The sequence below is a fragment of the Pseudoliparis swirei genome, chromosome 23 (genome assembly GCF_029220125.1).
Source record: "Pseudoliparis swirei isolate HS2019 ecotype Mariana Trench chromosome 23, NWPU_hadal_v1, whole genome shotgun sequence".
Taxonomy (NCBI): Eukaryota; Metazoa; Chordata; class Actinopteri; order Perciformes; family Liparidae; genus Pseudoliparis; species Pseudoliparis swirei.
Genome location: NC_079410.1, coordinates 3,711,563 through 3,728,235, shown reverse-complemented (window position 1 = coordinate 3,728,235; position 16,673 = coordinate 3,711,563). Strand labels below are relative to the sequence as shown.

At 47.2% G+C, this 16,673-nt stretch overlaps 1 protein-coding gene across 3 annotated transcripts in view; it reads left to right on the top strand.

The window, feature by feature from the left end:
• The window catches only part of ppfia3 (PTPRF interacting protein alpha 3), a 33,558-nt gene extending 17,320 nt beyond the window's left edge, over positions 1-16,238 (top strand). The window contains exons 14-30 of one of the 3 annotated variants that reach the window (XM_056407468.1): positions 821-998; positions 1,086-1,309; positions 2,951-3,179; positions 4,191-4,324; positions 4,388-4,542; positions 4,632-4,731; positions 5,445-5,526; positions 5,934-6,134; positions 6,812-6,877; positions 7,247-7,273; positions 8,435-8,610; positions 8,927-9,024; positions 11,306-11,481; positions 12,396-12,464; positions 12,548-12,710; positions 13,918-13,980; positions 14,224-16,238. In XM_056407468.1, coding sequence (XP_056263443.1) covers positions 821-998; positions 1,086-1,309; positions 2,951-3,179; positions 4,191-4,324; positions 4,388-4,542; positions 4,632-4,731; positions 5,445-5,526; positions 5,934-6,134; positions 6,812-6,877; positions 7,247-7,273; positions 8,435-8,610; positions 8,927-9,024; positions 11,306-11,481; positions 12,396-12,464; positions 12,548-12,710; positions 13,918-13,970 — 2,131 coding nt within the window. In that variant the 3' untranslated portion in view covers positions 13,971-13,980; positions 14,224-16,238. Of the gene's footprint in view, positions 1-820; positions 999-1,085; positions 1,310-2,950; positions 3,180-4,190; positions 4,325-4,387; positions 4,543-4,631; positions 4,732-5,444; positions 5,527-5,933; positions 6,135-6,811; positions 6,878-7,012; positions 7,173-7,246; positions 7,274-8,434; positions 8,611-8,926; positions 9,025-11,305; positions 11,482-12,395; positions 12,465-12,544; positions 12,711-13,917; positions 13,981-14,223 lie in introns of those variants that run through there. The other 2 variants (XM_056407467.1, XM_056407470.1) reach the window with 2 other exon arrangements.
• Positions 16,239-16,673: the final 435 nt, after the last annotated feature.

Sequence of the window (16,673 nt, the reverse complement as noted above, 5' to 3'; positions counted from 1 at the left end):
GGGAGAGATCAAGAGAGATAACGAGAGAGAGAACAAGAGAGAGCGTTGAGAGGGAAAGAGGGAGGGAGCGAGTGAGAACGAGAGAGAGCGGGAGAGAACGAGAGAGAGAGGGAGAGAGAACAAGAGAGAACGAGAGAAAGAGAACGAGAGAAATATAGACGAGAGAGAGAGAATGAGAGAGAGAGAGAAATCTCTCTGATATTCCCCAGAGTCTCTTATCTCTCCAGACGTCGTAGATATAAATCTGTCGGCGTTCCCGATCCCAGACAGCGCTGACGTGCGGCCTCCCGCTCACGCTCGCTTGACTCGGTGCCCAAACACACACACACTCAGACATACACACACACACACACACACTCACACACACACACACACACACACACACACACACACACACACACACACACACACACACACACACTCAGACACACACACACACACACTCAGACATACACACACACACACACACTCAGACATACACACACACCCACACACACACACACACACACACATTCTCAGACAGACATACACACACACACACACACACTCAGACATACATACACACACACACTCACACACACACACACACACACATCCAATTAGCACTTTCTCACCTGCAGGCCTCCTTTGAACCCGCCGATGGGGAACGCTCTCACACTGTGTGTGTGTGTGTGTGTGTGTGTGTGTGTGTGTGTGTGTGTGTGTGTGTGTGTGTGTGTGTGTGTGTGTGTGTGTGTGTGTGTGTGTGTGTGTGTGTGTGTGTGTGTGTGTGTGTGTGATGTTAATGTTCCCTCACCTCCGCGGGGTCTCCCCTCTCCAGCCGCTCTCTGCCGGGCAGCGCCCTGGAGCTCCGGTATTCCCACGGCTGCGGCTCGCTCCCGACCGGCTCCACCACCTACCTGGACTCCTTCGGCGTGGCCTCCTCCTCCGGGGGGGGGGGCCTGGTCCGCCGGAGCCACCGCGCCCGCTGGAGCTCCGGCAGAGACGACTCCGCCAAGGTGAGAATCTAAAAATAAAAAATTAACACAAAACACACAGATTCCTGACGTGACGCCATTTTTGCTTCCCCCCCCCCCCCGCTGCAGAACCTCGGCGCCGCTCTGTGCGTGCAGTACCCGGACTGGGAGAGCGGCGCTCTGCTGGGCTCCGGGTTCGAGCCGGGCCTCGACGTGGGCTGCTCCGACGACGAGGACGAGGACGGGGACCGCCGCTTCGGCTCGGAGCTCTTGTCCCCCAGCGGGCAGACGGACGTGCAGACGCTCGCCATCATGCTGCAGGAACAGCTGGAGGCCATCAACAAGGAGATCAAGTACAGCCCCGCCCCCTCTCTGTGAAGAACACTCAGACCGAGACCACCGTTTAGGTTTAAGGAGAAGTCCAGAAGCATTTTTATTAAGAACTTTCATCTTGATTTGGTTCCCTGTTTCGGGGACCAGGGTCCCTTGAGAAAACCTCTCCTTGTCCCAAAGGGTCTGGAGCTGGTCTGCAGGTCTGGGTCTAGTCTGCAGGTCTGAAGCTGGTCTGCAGGTCTGGGTCTGGTCTGCAGGTCTGGGTCTAGTCTGCAGGTCTGAAGCTGGTCTGCAGGTCTGGTTCTGGTCTGCAGGTCTGGGTCTAGTCTGCAGGTCTGAAGCTGGTCTGCAGGTCTGGGTCTGGTCTGCAGGTCTGGGTCTGGTCTGCAGGTCTGAAGCTGGTCTGCAGGTCTGGGTCTAGTCTGCAGGTCTGAAGCTGGTCTGCAGGTCTGGTTCTGGTCTGCAGGTCTGGGTCTGGTCTGCAGGTCTGAAGCTGGTCTGCAGGTCTGGGTCTGGTCTGCAGGTCTGGGTCTAGTCTGCAGGTCTGAAGCTGGTCTGCAGGTCTGGTTCTGGTCTGCAGGTCTGGGTCTAGTCTGCAGGTCTGAAGCTGGTCTGCAGGTCTGGGTCTGGTCTGCAGGTCTGGGTCTGGTCTGCAGGTCTGAAGCTGGTCTGCAGGTCTGGGTCTAGTCTGCAGGTCTGAAGCTGGTCTGCAGGTCTGGGTCTGGTCTGCAGGTCTGAAGCTGGTCTGCAGGTCTGGGTCTGGTCTGCAGGTCTGAAGCTGGTCTGCAGGTCTGGTTCTGGTCTGCAGGTCTGGGTCTGGTCTGCAGGTCTGAAGCTGGTCTGCAGGTCTGGGTCTGGTCTGCAGGTCTGGGTCTGGTCTGCAGGTCTGAAGCTGGTCTGCAGGTCTGGGTCTAGTCTGCAGGTCTGAAGCTGGTCTGCAGGTCTGGTTCTGGTCTGCAGGTCTGGGTCTGGTCTGCAGGTCTGAAGCTGGTCTGCAGGTCTGGGTCTGGTCTGCAGGTCTGAAGCTGGTCTGCAGGTCTGGGTCTAGTCTGCAGGTCTGAAGCTGGTCTGCAGGTCTGGTTCTGGTCTGCAGGTCTGGGTCTGGTCTGCAGGTCTGAAGCTGGTCTGCAGGTCTGGGTCTGGTCTGCAGGTCTGGGTCTGGTCTGCAGGTCTGGGTCTGGTCTGCAGGTCTGAAGCTGGTCTGCAGGTCTGGTTCTGGTCTGCAGGTCTGGGTCTGGTCTGCAGGTCTGGTTCTGGTCTGCAGGTCTGGGTCTGGTCTGCAGGTCTGAAGCTGGTCTGCAGGTCTGGGTCTGGTCTGCAGGTCTGGGTCTGGCCCCGATGGGGTCTGAGCTGAAGGAGTTTCTGGGGAATCAATAAAACTAAATGTAAAGATATATAATATGTATAAAGATATATAAATATACATAAATAGCCAATCTTCTCTCCGATGGTCTTGTTTGAAGGCCATGCTAGCTGTTTCCCTTTGTTTCCAGTCTTTATGCTAAGCTACGCTAACGACGATGAGAATCTAAAGAAAAAAGAATACGCTCATCTTCCTCTCGGTCTTCTTCTTTGGGGATCCGCACATCATCCAAACCTCCTTTTTTATCCCCCTCCACCTTTCCCCCCCCTCCCCCTCCCTCCACCCCCCCCCCCCCCAGACTCATCCAGGAGGAGAAGGAGAACACAGAGTTGCGGGCCGAGGAGATCGAGAGCCGGGTCAGCGTGGCCCTGGAGCCGCCGTCCTCCCTGGGGAGGGACGGCGCGGGGGGGCGGGGCTTCATCCCCTCCTCCATCACCTCCTCCACCCTGGCCTCCCCCTCCCCGCCCAGCTCCGGGCGCTCCACCCCGCGGCTGCCTCGCTCTCCGGCCCGCGAGACGGACCGACAGGTGAGGTCACTGAAACACCTGGACGCCCGCTGGCCTCCATCTTTGTTTCTGGTGAAAAGAACGTGAAAATAATCCTGATAATAATAATAATGAAAAGAAATGACGTGTCTTTCTTTTTTGTTCTCTTTCCTCTTTCCTCTCTCTCTCCTCATTCCTCTCCCCTTTTCTCTCTCTTTCCCTCTTTCCTCTCCCTCTTTCCTATTCCTATCTTCTATTTCCTATTTTCTCTTCCCTCTCCTTTGTCCTATTTCCTCATCCTCTTTCCACTTTCCTCTCCCTCTCCGTCTTCCTCTCCTATTTCCCATTTCCTTTGTCCTCTTTCCACTTTCCTCTTAACACTTTCCTCTTTTCCCTTCCTCTTTCCTCTCTCTCCTAATTCCTCTCCCTCTTTTATCTCTCTCTCCCTCTTTCCCCTCCCTCTTTCCTATTTCTTCTCCCTCTCCCTCTTTCCTCTCCCTCTTCCTCTCCCCCTTTCCTCTTCCTCTTTCCTCTTCCTCTCCCCTTCCTCTTTCCTCTCCCTCTTCCTCTCCCCCTTTCCTCTTTCCTCTCCCTCTCCCCTTCCTCTTTCCTCTCCCTCTTCCTCTCCCTCTTTCCTATTTCCCCTCCCTCTCCCTATTTCTTCTCCCTCTTCCTCTCCCTCTTTCCTCTCCCCTTCCCTCTCCCTCTTCCTCTCCCCCTTTCCTCTTCCTCTTTCCTCTTCCTCTCCCCTTCCTCTTTCCTCTCCCTCTCCCCCTTTCCTCTTTCCTCTCCCTCTCCCCTTCCTCTTTCCTCTCCCTCTTCCTCTCCCTCTTTCCTATTTCCTCTCCCTCTCCCTATTTCTTCTCCCTCTTCCTCTCCCTCTTTCCTCTCCCCTTCCTCTTTCCTCTCCCTCTTTCCTCTCCCTCTCCCTATTTCTTCTCCCTCTCCCTCTTCCTCTCCCTCTTTCCTCTCCCCTTCCTCTTTCCTCTCCCTCTTCCTCTCCCCTTCCTCTTTCTTTTGTTGATAATGTCTGTGTTGACTCTTCTCCTCCAGAACAGCAAAGAGGAGGAGCGCTCCCTCGCTCTGCTCGACTCCACGCCTCCTTCCACGCCTCGCGCCCTGCGGTTGGACTGCACCACTCTCACCCACCCGGGGGGGATGCTCGACGACGCGCGGGAGTACCGCAGGTAAGGCATCAGAGGTCAGAGGTCAGAGGCCTCCCGCAGGCCTCTGACCTCCTCCTCCTCCAGCCTCTCGGTGGACGGCAGCAGCTCCCACAGCAGCCAGGACTCGCTGCACAAGTCCAGCAAGAAGAAGAGCATCAAGTCGTCCATCGGCCGGCTCTTCGGGAAGAAGGAGAAAGGCCGGATGGGCCAACCGGGCCGGGACGGCTCCGCCTCCCTCGGTAACCGCGGCGCCCGCGTTCACGTTCCGGGTTATCGATTTCATCGGCGTGCCCTTTGACCTTTGACCTCGCCACGTCTCCTCCTCCAGCGTCCACGCCCTCGGAGGAAACGGCGGCCGGAGACCCGATGGGGCTGAACAAGACGGGGACGCTGGGCCCGGCGGACAAAGACCGGCGGAGCAAGAAGAAGTTTGAGAACTAAGTCGACATTTAGAATCCTGACCTCTCGCTGGGACGCCCACACGGTGTAACACTTCCTCTTCCTCTTTTCCTCTTTCCTCTTCTTTCTTCCTCTTTCCTCCTCTTTCCTTTTCCCTCTTCCTTCTTCCTCTTTCCTCCTCTTTCCTTTTCCCTCTTCCTTCTTCCTCTTTCCTCCTCTTTCCTTTTCCCTCTTCCTTCTTCCTCTTTCCTCCTCCTCTTCCTCTTTTCCTCTTCCTTCTTCCTCTTTCCTCCTCTTTCCTTTTCCCTCTTCCTTCTTCCTCTTTCGTTCTCTTTCCTCTTCCTTCTTCCTCTTTCCTTCTCCCTCTTCTTTCTTCCTCTTTCCTCCTCTTTCCTTTTCCCTCTTCCTTCTTCCTCTTTCCTTCTCTTTCCTCTTCCTTCTTCCTCTTTCCTCCTCTTTCCTTTTCCCTCTTCTTTCTCCCTCTTTCCTCTTTCCTTTTCCCTCTTCCTTCTTCCTCTTTCCTATTTCCTCTTTCCTATACCATCTTTCCTCTTCCTCTTTTCTCTTTCCTCTACCTCCTTCCATCTTTTCTCTTTCCTCTTTCCTTCTTCCTCCTTCCTCTTCATCTTTTCTCTTCCTTCTTCCTCTTTCCTCGTCATCTTCCTCTTTCCTCTTCCTACTTCCTCTCCCTCTTCCTCTCCCTATCGCTCCTACCTCTCCCTCTCCCTCTTCCTCTTCCCAGGCATGAGCTCCTGGAGGAAGCGTGTCGTCAAGGCCTTCCCTTTGCATCCTGGGACGGCCCCACTGTGGTTTCCTGGCTGGAGGTACGGAACCTAAAGATGAGGTCATGAGAGCCATGAGCCTCTCTCCTCTCTCCTCTCTCCTCTCTCCTCTCTCCTCTCTCCCGTTCCCGGTGCTTCACTCTGACCGGCGGCCGTGTTGACTGGTGACTTCCTGGAGTCCAGAGACTCACAGAATGATCTCCACGAACTTATTCACTAAATACGACAATAATAATAACAGTAGAATGCATTTAAATCATGTCGATTAACACTCACATGGGTGATTCATCTTCTGCATGTTCTACTTTTTAAAATATTTTTATTAAATTGCGTTAAAGATAATTAACTTTAAGAGTATTTTCCTCTTCCTCCAATCCACGAGACGCCATTTTTCATTTCCTCTCTCGCAATTCCCCTCCCTTCTTTTTGGATTGACTCCCCCCCTCCAGCTGTGGGTGGGCATGCCGGCGTGGTACGTGGCGGCGTGCCGCGCCAACGTGAAGAGCGGCGCCATCATGGCCAACCTGTCGGACACGGAGATCCAGCGGGAGATCGGCATCAGCAACCCGCTGCACCGCCTCAAGCTGCGGCTCGCCATCCAGGAGATGGTGTCCCTCACCAGCCCGTCGGCGCCGGCCAGCACCCGCTCCGTGAGTATTAAAGACCCCCCCCCCACACACACACACCCCACCAACCACCCCCCACGCAGTGTTTCTCTTTCTCCAGATGCAGAGACTTTAATAAACCGCTTTGATGTTGCCGTATGAGGTCCATGTTGGACCAGGTGTGTGTGTGTGTGTGTGTGTGTGTGTGATGAGGTGAAATGTCAACGACCCCTGTCGGGAGGAACTAATAACAGCGCAGCAGAAATACCGTTTAATTCCAAAAAAAGTGTAGAGCACATGAAACGACTCCGCCGTGTGATGAACGTCAAACGTCATTAAAAAACAATAGGAGTGTATTTTTTATTATTTTTTCCCGCTGGTGAAGGACAGAAAACAGAAAACGGCCCTCGATAAAAAAAAGTTCCACCTTTTTCACCTCGTAACAAAAAGTTGGCAACGGAAGGAACTTTTTTTTCTTCTTTTTTTTTAACCCCAAAATGTGTGCGTTCTCTCACAAGGGGCGACAAAAAAACAAACCAGATGTCGACAAAGAAATGTCGTAAAAGTGTTGCACTGGCGCGGCGGCATGGCGGCGCGGCGGCTGCGTTTTCGATGTCGAGATAAAGTCACAATATATCCACAGAATATTTATTGGTTTATTTATTATTTCTCGACGTCTCTTGTGGTCGTGGTAACTTCACTTTCCTCCCTCTGGTTCACAGTCGACCAGTAACGTGTGGATGACCCACGCTGAGATGGAGTCCCTGAACGCAGCCACCAAGCCTCCGGTTAGTGCCACACACACACACACATTTTTTTTGATGTCATTATTTTTAAAAATTATTTTTAGCGTCTGGTCTGGTCTGAATCATGTTGACGTCTCCCTCTCTCTCTCCCTCTCTCTCTCTCTCTCTCTCTTTCAGTCGAGCGTCTTTCTTCTTCCCTTCTTCCTGTTTCAGTGTGAACTGCTTCCAGCTAATTAACCCGTTCACTAACACACTCTTCCTTCCTTCCTTTTGTCCTCATTTCCTGCTCCTTCTCCTCCTCTGCTTCGCCTCCATCATCTCTCCATCCTTCCTCCCATGCTCCCTCTTCCCCTCTCCACCTCCACATCTCTCTCTCTCTCCTTCTCCCTCTCGCTCTCTCTCGCTCTGCAGGAGTTCAATGAGTTCAGCTGGGATCAGGTGAGGAATGAATGTCGTTTCATTTCACGCTCGAGTCAATTTGGCTTAAAATTCACTTTCAGGTTTTTATTTTACGACGTCTGTTTGCAATTGTTGATTTTCTCCTAAATTCACCAAAAGTGACCTTTAAAATAAAGACTCATTTGCACATTCAAACATAACAAAACAAATAATAAGTGAGTTTCATGGTGTCTTTTTCAAAAGGCCGTTTTCTTTAAATTCTAAGTTTTTTTTTTAAAGAGGCGTTTATGAGTATATCTTTAATTTCCCTTATTTAAACGTGTTCGTACAGACATGGAAAAACACACATTCAGGTTGACTTCTCCTCAAAGTCACCAAAAGTTACCATTAAAGCCTCATTTGCACATTTAAACTATTTCAGAAAACAAATAAATGAAAATAATAACTGTCTTAATGTCAGTCGTGTTTAATTGTGTCTACAAAATGTATGTAATTTTACAAAAGGAGTTTATTAATATATCTTTAATAGCCCTTATTTAAACATTTCGTTCATGCAGACTTGGCAAAATACACATGCAGGTGTTTATTTTACGACGTTGTCTATTTGCAATTGTTGATTTTCTCCTAAATTCACCAAAAGTTACCATTAATGCCTCTTTTGCACATTTAAAAATTACAAAACACTACAATACAAATAATAATTTGATGTCTTAATGTCAGTCAGTGAGGCTGTTTTCTCTAAATTCTAAATTCTGAAGTTTTCTTTACACAGGATTTTATTTATATATCTTTAATAGCCCTTATTTAAACATTTTGTTTATCCAAACATGTCAACATTATGAGAATATATATATATTTTATGGCTATTGACAGTATTTCCAGTGTGTCTGGTGTGATTTACCAACATGACTCTCAGTATGTGAGCATAATGAAACATTTTAAACATAACAACAAGACATCTTGCAGCTGGCTTCATCCAAAGTTCAGCGTTCCTCCTTTTAAATGTGTGAAAGTCAAATACAAGAGAACAACTTCCAGAGAAATGTCATAAAAAAAAAAAGATAATCATTAGAAGTCCTCCACATCTATCAGTTTGTATTCTTCTTAACTGTGTATGTGTCGGTGACCTTAACCGACCTTAAGGCATGAACCCTGATGGTCTGCCCCCCCCCCCACCTCTCTTTGGCTCCTCCCCTCCAGATCCTGGCCTACGGGGACATGAACCACGAGTGGGTGGGCAACGACTGGCTGCCCAGCCTCGGCCTGCCGCTGTACCGCAGCTACTTCATGGAGTCCCTGGTGGACGCCCGCATGCTGGACCACCTGACCAAGAAGGAGCTGAGGGGCCAGCTCAAGATGGTGGACAGCTTCCATAGGTACGGGAGGAGGAGGAGGAGGAGGAGGAGGAGGCCTCTGCGTGCCCGCTCTCGCCGCATCGCGTGCGGCGGCGTTGGCGTTGTCTCCTCGTCAGCGTCGCTCTTTGTTTGAAACGCGGAGGCGTTAAAAGACGCGTAGTGAGAGGTCCTGTCGGTGAGACGCCCTCTTTGTTCAGGCGTCTCCGCTCCTCTGAACTTAAAGAGGTCGCAGCTTGTGGGGTAATGATGGAGGAGTGTGCAGGTGAGAGTGAAGGTTAACCCCGCCCCTCCCCCTTGTTGGCTCCTCCCCCTTCCCTCTTTGGCCCCTCCCCCCCAGGGTCAGCCTGCATTACGGCATCATGTGCCTGAAGCGCCTCAACTACGACCGCAAGGAGCTGGAGAGGAGGAGTCAGGAGAGCGTCCACCACAACAAAGGTGAGAACCATGGAGAGAACCGTGAGAACCATGGAGAGAACCGTGAGAACCATGGAGAGAACAGTGAGAACCATGGAGAGAACAATGGGGAGAACCGTGAGAACAATTGAGAGAACCGTGAGAACAATTGAGAGAACCGTGAGAACCCTTTAGAGAACCGTGAGAACCCTTTAGAGAACCGTGAGAACAATAGAGAGAGCCGTGAGAACCATGGAGAGAACCGTGAGAACCATGGAGAGAACCGTGAGAACCATGGAGAACCGTAAGAACCATGGAGAGAACCGTGAGAACCATGGAGAGAACAGTGAGAACCATGGAGAGAACCGTGAGAACAATGGGGAGAACCGTGAGAACAATAGAGAGAACCGTGAGAACAATTGAGAGAACCGTGAGAACAATGGGGAGAACCGTGAGAACCCTTTAGAGAGCCGTGAGAACCATGGAGAGAACCGTGAGAACCCTTTAGAGAACCGTGAGAACAATAGAGAGAACCGTGAGAACCCTTTAGAGAACCGTGAGAACAATAGAGAGAGCCGTGAGAACCATGGAGAGAACCGTGAGAACCATGGAGAGAACCGTAAGAACCATGGAGAGAACCGTGAGAACCATGGAGAGAACAGTGAGAACCATGGAGAGAACCGTAAGAACTATGGAGAGAACCGTAAGAACCATGGAGAGAACTGAGAACCATGGAGAGAACCGTGAGAACCATGGAGAGAACCGTGAGAACCATGGAGAGAACCGTGAGAACCATGGAGAGAACCGTGAGAACAATGGGGAGAACCGTGAGAACAATTGAGAGAACCGTGAGAACAATGGGGAGAACCGTGAGAACTCTTTAGAGAACCGTGAGAACAATAGAGAGAACCGTGAGAACCCTTTAGAGAACCGTGAGAACCATGGAGAGAACCGTGAGAACCATGGAGAGAACCGTGAGAACAATAGAGAGAACCGTGAGAACAATGGGGAGAACCGTGAGAACCCTTTAGAGAACCGTGAGAATCCTTTAGAGAGCCGTGAGAACCATGGAGAGAACCGTGAGAACAATAGAGAGAGCCGTGAGAACCATGGAGAGAACCGTGAGAACAATGGAGAGAACCGTAAGAACCATGGAGAGAACCGTAAGAACCATGGAGAGAACCGTGAGAACCATGGAGAGAACCGTGAGAACCATGGAGAGAACAGTGAGAACCATGGAGAGAACCGTAAGAACTATGGAGAGAACCGTGAGAACCATGGAGAGAACCGTGAGAACCATGGAGAGAACCGTGAGAACCATGGAGAGAACAGTGAGAACCATGGAGAGAACCGTGAGAACAATGGGGAGAACCGTGAGAACAATAGAGAGAACCGTGAGAACAATGGGGAGAACCGTGAGAACCCTTTAGAGAACCATGAGAATCCTTTAGAGAGCCGTGAGAATCCATGGAGAGAACCGTGAGAACCCTTTAGAGAACCGTGAGAACCCTTTAGAGAACCGTGAGAACAATGGAGAGAGCCGTGAGAACCCTTTAGAGAACCGTGAGAACAATAGAGAGAACCGTGAGAACCCTTTAGAGAACCGTGAGAACAATAGAGAGAACCGCGAGAACCCTTTAGAGAACCGTGAGAACAATAGAGAGCACCGTGAGAACCCTTTAGAGAACCGTGAGAACAATAGAGAGAACCGTGAGAACAATAGAGAGAACCGTGAGAACAATGGGGAGAACTGTGAGAACCCTTTAGAGAACCGTGAGAACCATGGAGAGAACCGTTCTCCCGCTTCCCACCGGATCCTGCGTCTATATTTTTATGATCTATGAATAGTTGCAGCTGTTTTACTGGTTTTTATTTTTTTATTTTTAACGAGGCAGAAAAAAATGATTCGTCGTAAACTCATTAACCGTAAATTATAAAGATTTGACATAAACGAGCCACCAGACCCACAGACCCACAGACCCACGTTCTCCTTTTGATTTCCTGGGTCCCCCCCCCCCCCCCTCTGGGTTCTGGTATGGCCGGATGACGATTACATAAATGTCAACAGGCTCGGTCGTTAAACTAAGAACCCAAAACACTCTCGCTCTCCCACCTCCGGTTACACATGTTGCACATTTACCATCCGTTCATCTCGGCGGGGGAACCCCCCTCCCCCCCGTGAGGGGAATTAGTGAGTTTATTTGTTTTTTTTTCCGTCTGATGATTGTCGGAGGATGAATCAGAACATTTCACTCTTCACTCATCATCGCCCATCACCCCCCAGCATGTGTAAAAGAGCTCTTCCTCTCCCCCCCCCTCTCAGACGTGATGGTGTGGTCCAACGAGCGTGTGATGTGCTGGGTGCAGGCCATCGGCCTGAAGGAGTACGGGGACAACCTCCGGGAGAGCGGCGTGCACGGCGCCCTGCTGGCGCTGGACGACACCTTCGACTACACCGACCTGGCGCTGCTGCTGCAGATCCCCAACCAGAGCACGCAGGTGTGGGGGGGCGGCGGCCCGGCCGCCACCCAGCATGCTTTTTACATTAGTATTTTTTGGCATTCTCTTTTTTTAATATATTTTGAGAGCGGACAGGAAACGTGGAGCCGAGCGGGAATTAAACCCTCGACTCTGAGCTGGTGGTGCAGAGCTCAACCTTTACAAGTTCAAGCTATTGGCGCCACAGCTTTACCATATATATATATATATATATATATATTATAAAATAGATCTACTTCTTGGCACTTGAAAAAATTCTACAATTTATTCTTAAAATGAAGACAAGATGTGACCTCGAGCGACCTCGTCACAGAATAGTTGAATCAATGTTTCTTTTGTCTTTGTTTTTTGAGAATAAAGTAAAAATGTTTTGAATAAAGTTACAATATTAAGAATAAACTTAAAATATTTAGAATAAAGTAAAAATATTGAAAAATACATAAATGTTTTGAATAAAGTTACAATATTTAGAATAAAGTCAAAATATTGAGAATAAATTGAAAATATTGAGAATAAATTCTAAATGGTTTTATTAAAGTTAAAATATTGAGAATAAATTCAGATTTTTTTGAATAAAGTAGAAATATTGAAAATGCATTGAAAATATTGAGGATAAATTCTGAATATTGAGAATAAATTCAAAATATTGAGAATAAATTCAACAACAAAAATATTCATAATGAGAATAAATACAAAATATTTGGAATAACGTCAGCATTGAGAATAAAGGCGTGCTCATACGTTCGTGTGTGAGATTAAAGAGGAAAGACTTCTGGAGGTCAAGCGCTGCATCATTCTGCACAGTGAAGGTCAAACGGGGGACTTTTCGGTTGTTTGATATCACAGCCGCATGAAGATGTGTTCCTAGAGTCCAAACGCGTCTCTCAAAGCTCTCCGTCTACATCTCTCTGCAGGCCAGACAGCTCCTGGAGCAAGAGTACAACTCCCTCATCTCCATGGGAACGGAGAGGCGACCCGATGAGGTCAGTGGAGCTGCGAGACTCATTTTTTATAGTTCATATTTGAGACCCGCGTGACGTATCGTTCCCTCCGCCGCGCTCAGCAGGACGGGGCGAAGACGTTCACGCGCTCGCCCTCCTGGAGGAAGATGTTCCGGGAGAAGGACCTCCGGGGCGTGACCTCCGACTCCGCCGAGACGCTGCCTGCCAACTTCCGTGCCTCGGCCATCTCCACGCCGTCCGTCACCCTGAGGAAGGTTCAGAGCGATGGTGAGCACGACCTCTGACCCCCAGACACCTGCGCTCTCGTATTCACATATGTTTCGGCTCCTCCGAGCTCTCGAGGAGGCGCGTCTCAATTTAGCCGACGTGAGGAGAGCTGTTACTCGAGACGGCATGACTCACTCGAGGAGCACGACAGGAATCAGGCCGGCGACGCCGATCGGGTCGTCTGCACATGATGACGTCATCGTTTGACATGTGTGGAGCAGTGTGAGCGACCACGGGCACCGAGAGCAAGATGTTTGGGTTTTATTTTTTATTTAGAGAATAAAGTCAAAATGTTTTGAATGAAGTTAAAATATTGAGAATAAAATAAAAACATTGAGAATAAATTTAAAATATTGGGGATAAAATAAAAATATTGAGATTAAATTCCAAATATTTAATAAAGTTTAAAATATTGAGAATACATTCTAAATATTGAAAATAAATAAAAAATGTTTTAAATAAAGTAAAAGTATTGAGAATAAAGTAAAACATATTGGTGATCAAAAAGAATATTTAGAATAATTTCAAAATGTTGTGAACAAAATAAAAACATGGAATAACTAAATACTGTGTGAAATAAGTCCAAATATTGAGAATGAATGCAAAATGTTTTGAATAAAGTAAAAATATTGAGAATAAATAAAAAATATTGGGAGTAAATAATAACTATTAAGGGAAAAAAATGGTTTGAATAAAGTAAAAATATTGAGAATAATAAAAAAAAATAGTGAGAATAAAGTCAAAATATTGGGAAAAAGTCAGTGTTGAGAATGAATTCAAAATGTATCGAATCAATTAAAATGTATGAATCAAACTACTGGCACTGCATGTACTAAAATGTGCCTTTTTACTCAGAATACATCAAATAAAAAACTAAATGTTCACCCTCATTCCCCCCTCGTGTGTGGCCCTAACACGGATGTGTTCCGCCACGTTACACAAGACGCACATCCAGACTTGCCTGCACACACACAGCAGTCGGTTGTCCTCGTGCTACTGGGCCATTAGTTCGGCCCCCGGAGGAATGTTTACGTCTTTCCAGCAGAAAAAAAAAGAAAGAGGAACGGCCAATAACGAAGAGCCGACACTTCAAAGCACAGAGGAAGGCGATTATCCCTCATTCCTCACGCTTAATAGGAAGGTCAGCGCATGTTTATAAAGCCACGATAATGACCCCCCCCCCCCATGTGTGTCTCCAAAAACACAGCCAGCTCTGGAGCCCGGGGGGAAGCCGCCTCCGTGAGGACGTACTCCTGCTGAGGGGTCCGAGGTGAGGGAAACCAATTCAGGTGTTTCATCCTTCAGCCGCTCTAAGAAGGTCTTTGGAAAGATGAATTAAAGGCCTCTCTCTATCTCTCTCTCTCTCTCTCTCTCTCTCTCTCTCTCTCTCTCTCTCTCTCTCTCTCTCTCTCTCTCTATCTCTCTCTCTGTCTCTCTCTCTCTTGCTCTCTCTCTCTATCTCTCTATCTCTCTCTCTCTCTCTCTCTCTCCCCCTCTCTCTCTCCCCCCTCAGGGCGCTGACTGCATGGTGGAGGACGCTCATCCTCGGAGAAAGAAGAATTTAACCGTTTAACAAACAAAACTAAAAGATGAGAAACACCTCGTTGGTCCGTTCTGCAATAACGGAAGCAAAAAAATAAAAATAAAGGCGGGAAAAATGACATTGAAGAATGTACAGATGTGTTCCCCCCCCCCCCCGCCCCCCCGACCAGATCCGGGAAAGGTTGAATGGGGATTAGTTGTTTGCTCTCTCTCTCTCTCTCCTCCCCCCCTCCTCTCTGCACACACACTCAGCAGAGTTGGCATCTATCAGGGCTCACTTTCCTCCAGAGGGAACACCACTGGACTCGCTGCCACTTCTTCTCTTACGGTTTGAAGAAGATTAAAAACACACATAACTAAACGCGTCGCCTTATAACTTCTGCTCGGCAACAGGTGATGAGAGGAGGGAGGGGAGGAGGGAGGAGAGGAGGGAGGAGAGAAGGGGGGAGGGGGGTCAGGAGGGCAGAAGTTAACCTCATCCTTAAAGTTTAGATTTGAGAATTCGAGAACAACATTACGGAGATCATAGGGGGGGGGTCTAAAGTTTGTGCTCTGAACAGGCGTGTGTGTGTGTTTGCGTGCATGTATGTGTGTGTGTGTGTGTGTGTGTGTGTGTGTGTGTGTGTTTGCGTGCATGTATGTGTGTGTGTCCTTTTCAGACGCATTTCAGTTCATTGGCATGAGGAGCATTGTTCCCTCTGTGGTGCTGGGGAGATGTTCTCACAGACACAACCGGGTTACATTATGGGAAATGTAGGATCCCGCTTAGTTTTTTTTAAGCTCGACTCATATTTGGGTTCTAAAAATGTTTAAATATCTCTCTCCCTGTGGCGCTTCAATCTCAACCAGTTCCTTCTTCTCTTTATTATCTGAGAATCCCAACGCCTGAGCACCGTTTAATAAATAATCTATCAATACCTTTATGGATCATAAAACAAGCTGATAATAAAGACGTTTTGGGTTGCCAAGTTGGGAAAAATCCCACAGTCATAATGAACCACTTATCAACGTGATATAAACATAACAGCAGACGAGGAAGTTCATATGAAAAGCTTTCTGACTTAATATTGAGACATTACATCTGTTCTAGTTATTATTAAAGAGGTTTTACACCATAAAGTGAAGTTTAAAATTCTTAAAAAACGGATTAAAGGGCTAAAAATGACTTTTTACGACCTTGCAACCCAAAAGAAAATTGTAATAATACAGTAAAGCTTACAAACCGGCCTATAAATAATGTATATACAACGTAAAAATATACATTATTTAAAATAGCTGTCTTATTGGAAAGTGGGACCAAGAAAAAGTTAGATATCCAGAAAGGCGAATATTTAGATATTTATTCATCGGCTCAGGGTCTTGGGTCGCCCTGACGATGGGAGAAACAGACACACACACACACACACACAAGCCATAACTGAGGGTGAGAGAGGGAGAAACAAAACCTTTAGCCTTTGTGTTTTAGATGCATGTCAAACAAACGACAATGACCTAAATACATATTATTTTTTGTTTTTGGTGATGGTGGTGAATATGATTATGAGGTGTCTTTAAAAATAAAATATATATGTATGATAAACCTACTTGGGGGGAGGGGGGGGGGTTGTTGGGAGCCTGGGGGATCAATTTGTAAAACGTGTGTAATTTTTTTTTAGTTGTATTTCTTTTTTCTTTTTTTTACGATATCTATTTATTTTTCTTTAGTATTTGGATAAATGTGTGTATACATGTTCCGTTCCTTCTGGGCTTCGTTTGATAAGTTTTAAAAAGTAAATATGAAAAATGGTCATTTAAAAAAAAAAAAAACGCTATACTGTATACGTGTACATTTTTCTTTTTGGAGAACCAACTGTGCAATGATTGAAACAGATTTTCCATGATTAAAGTGATAGTAATACAAATTTAAAATGGTCATCTGGAAAAAAATAAAACGATGACGGTGATGAAAATTATGTAAGAGAAAAAATAAATGCTGATCATCTCAAACTTTCTCCATTTTTCTTTTCCACATGCAGAGGTTAGAAACTACATTTACTCGAGTAATGTTCTTAATTATAATTTAAATGTACTTCTACTGGTCTCTAATCATTTCAAAATGTTTTGAATAAAGTTAAAATATTGAGAATAAATTCAAAATGTTTTGAATGAAGTTAAAATAGAGAATAAATTAAAACTGTCATGAACAAAGTCCAAATATTGAAATGTTTTTGAATAGTTAAAATAGTGAATAAATTAAAAATATTGAGAACAAATATTTTGAATGTAGTTACAATATTGAGAATAAATTACAAATATTTTGAATGAAGTTAAAATAAGGAATACATTACAAATATTAAGAATACATTCAAAATGTATTGAACACAGTATTTTACACAGGTAGCCGATCTGAAAAGTCACGTGGAAAATAATTAGCCGAGTACA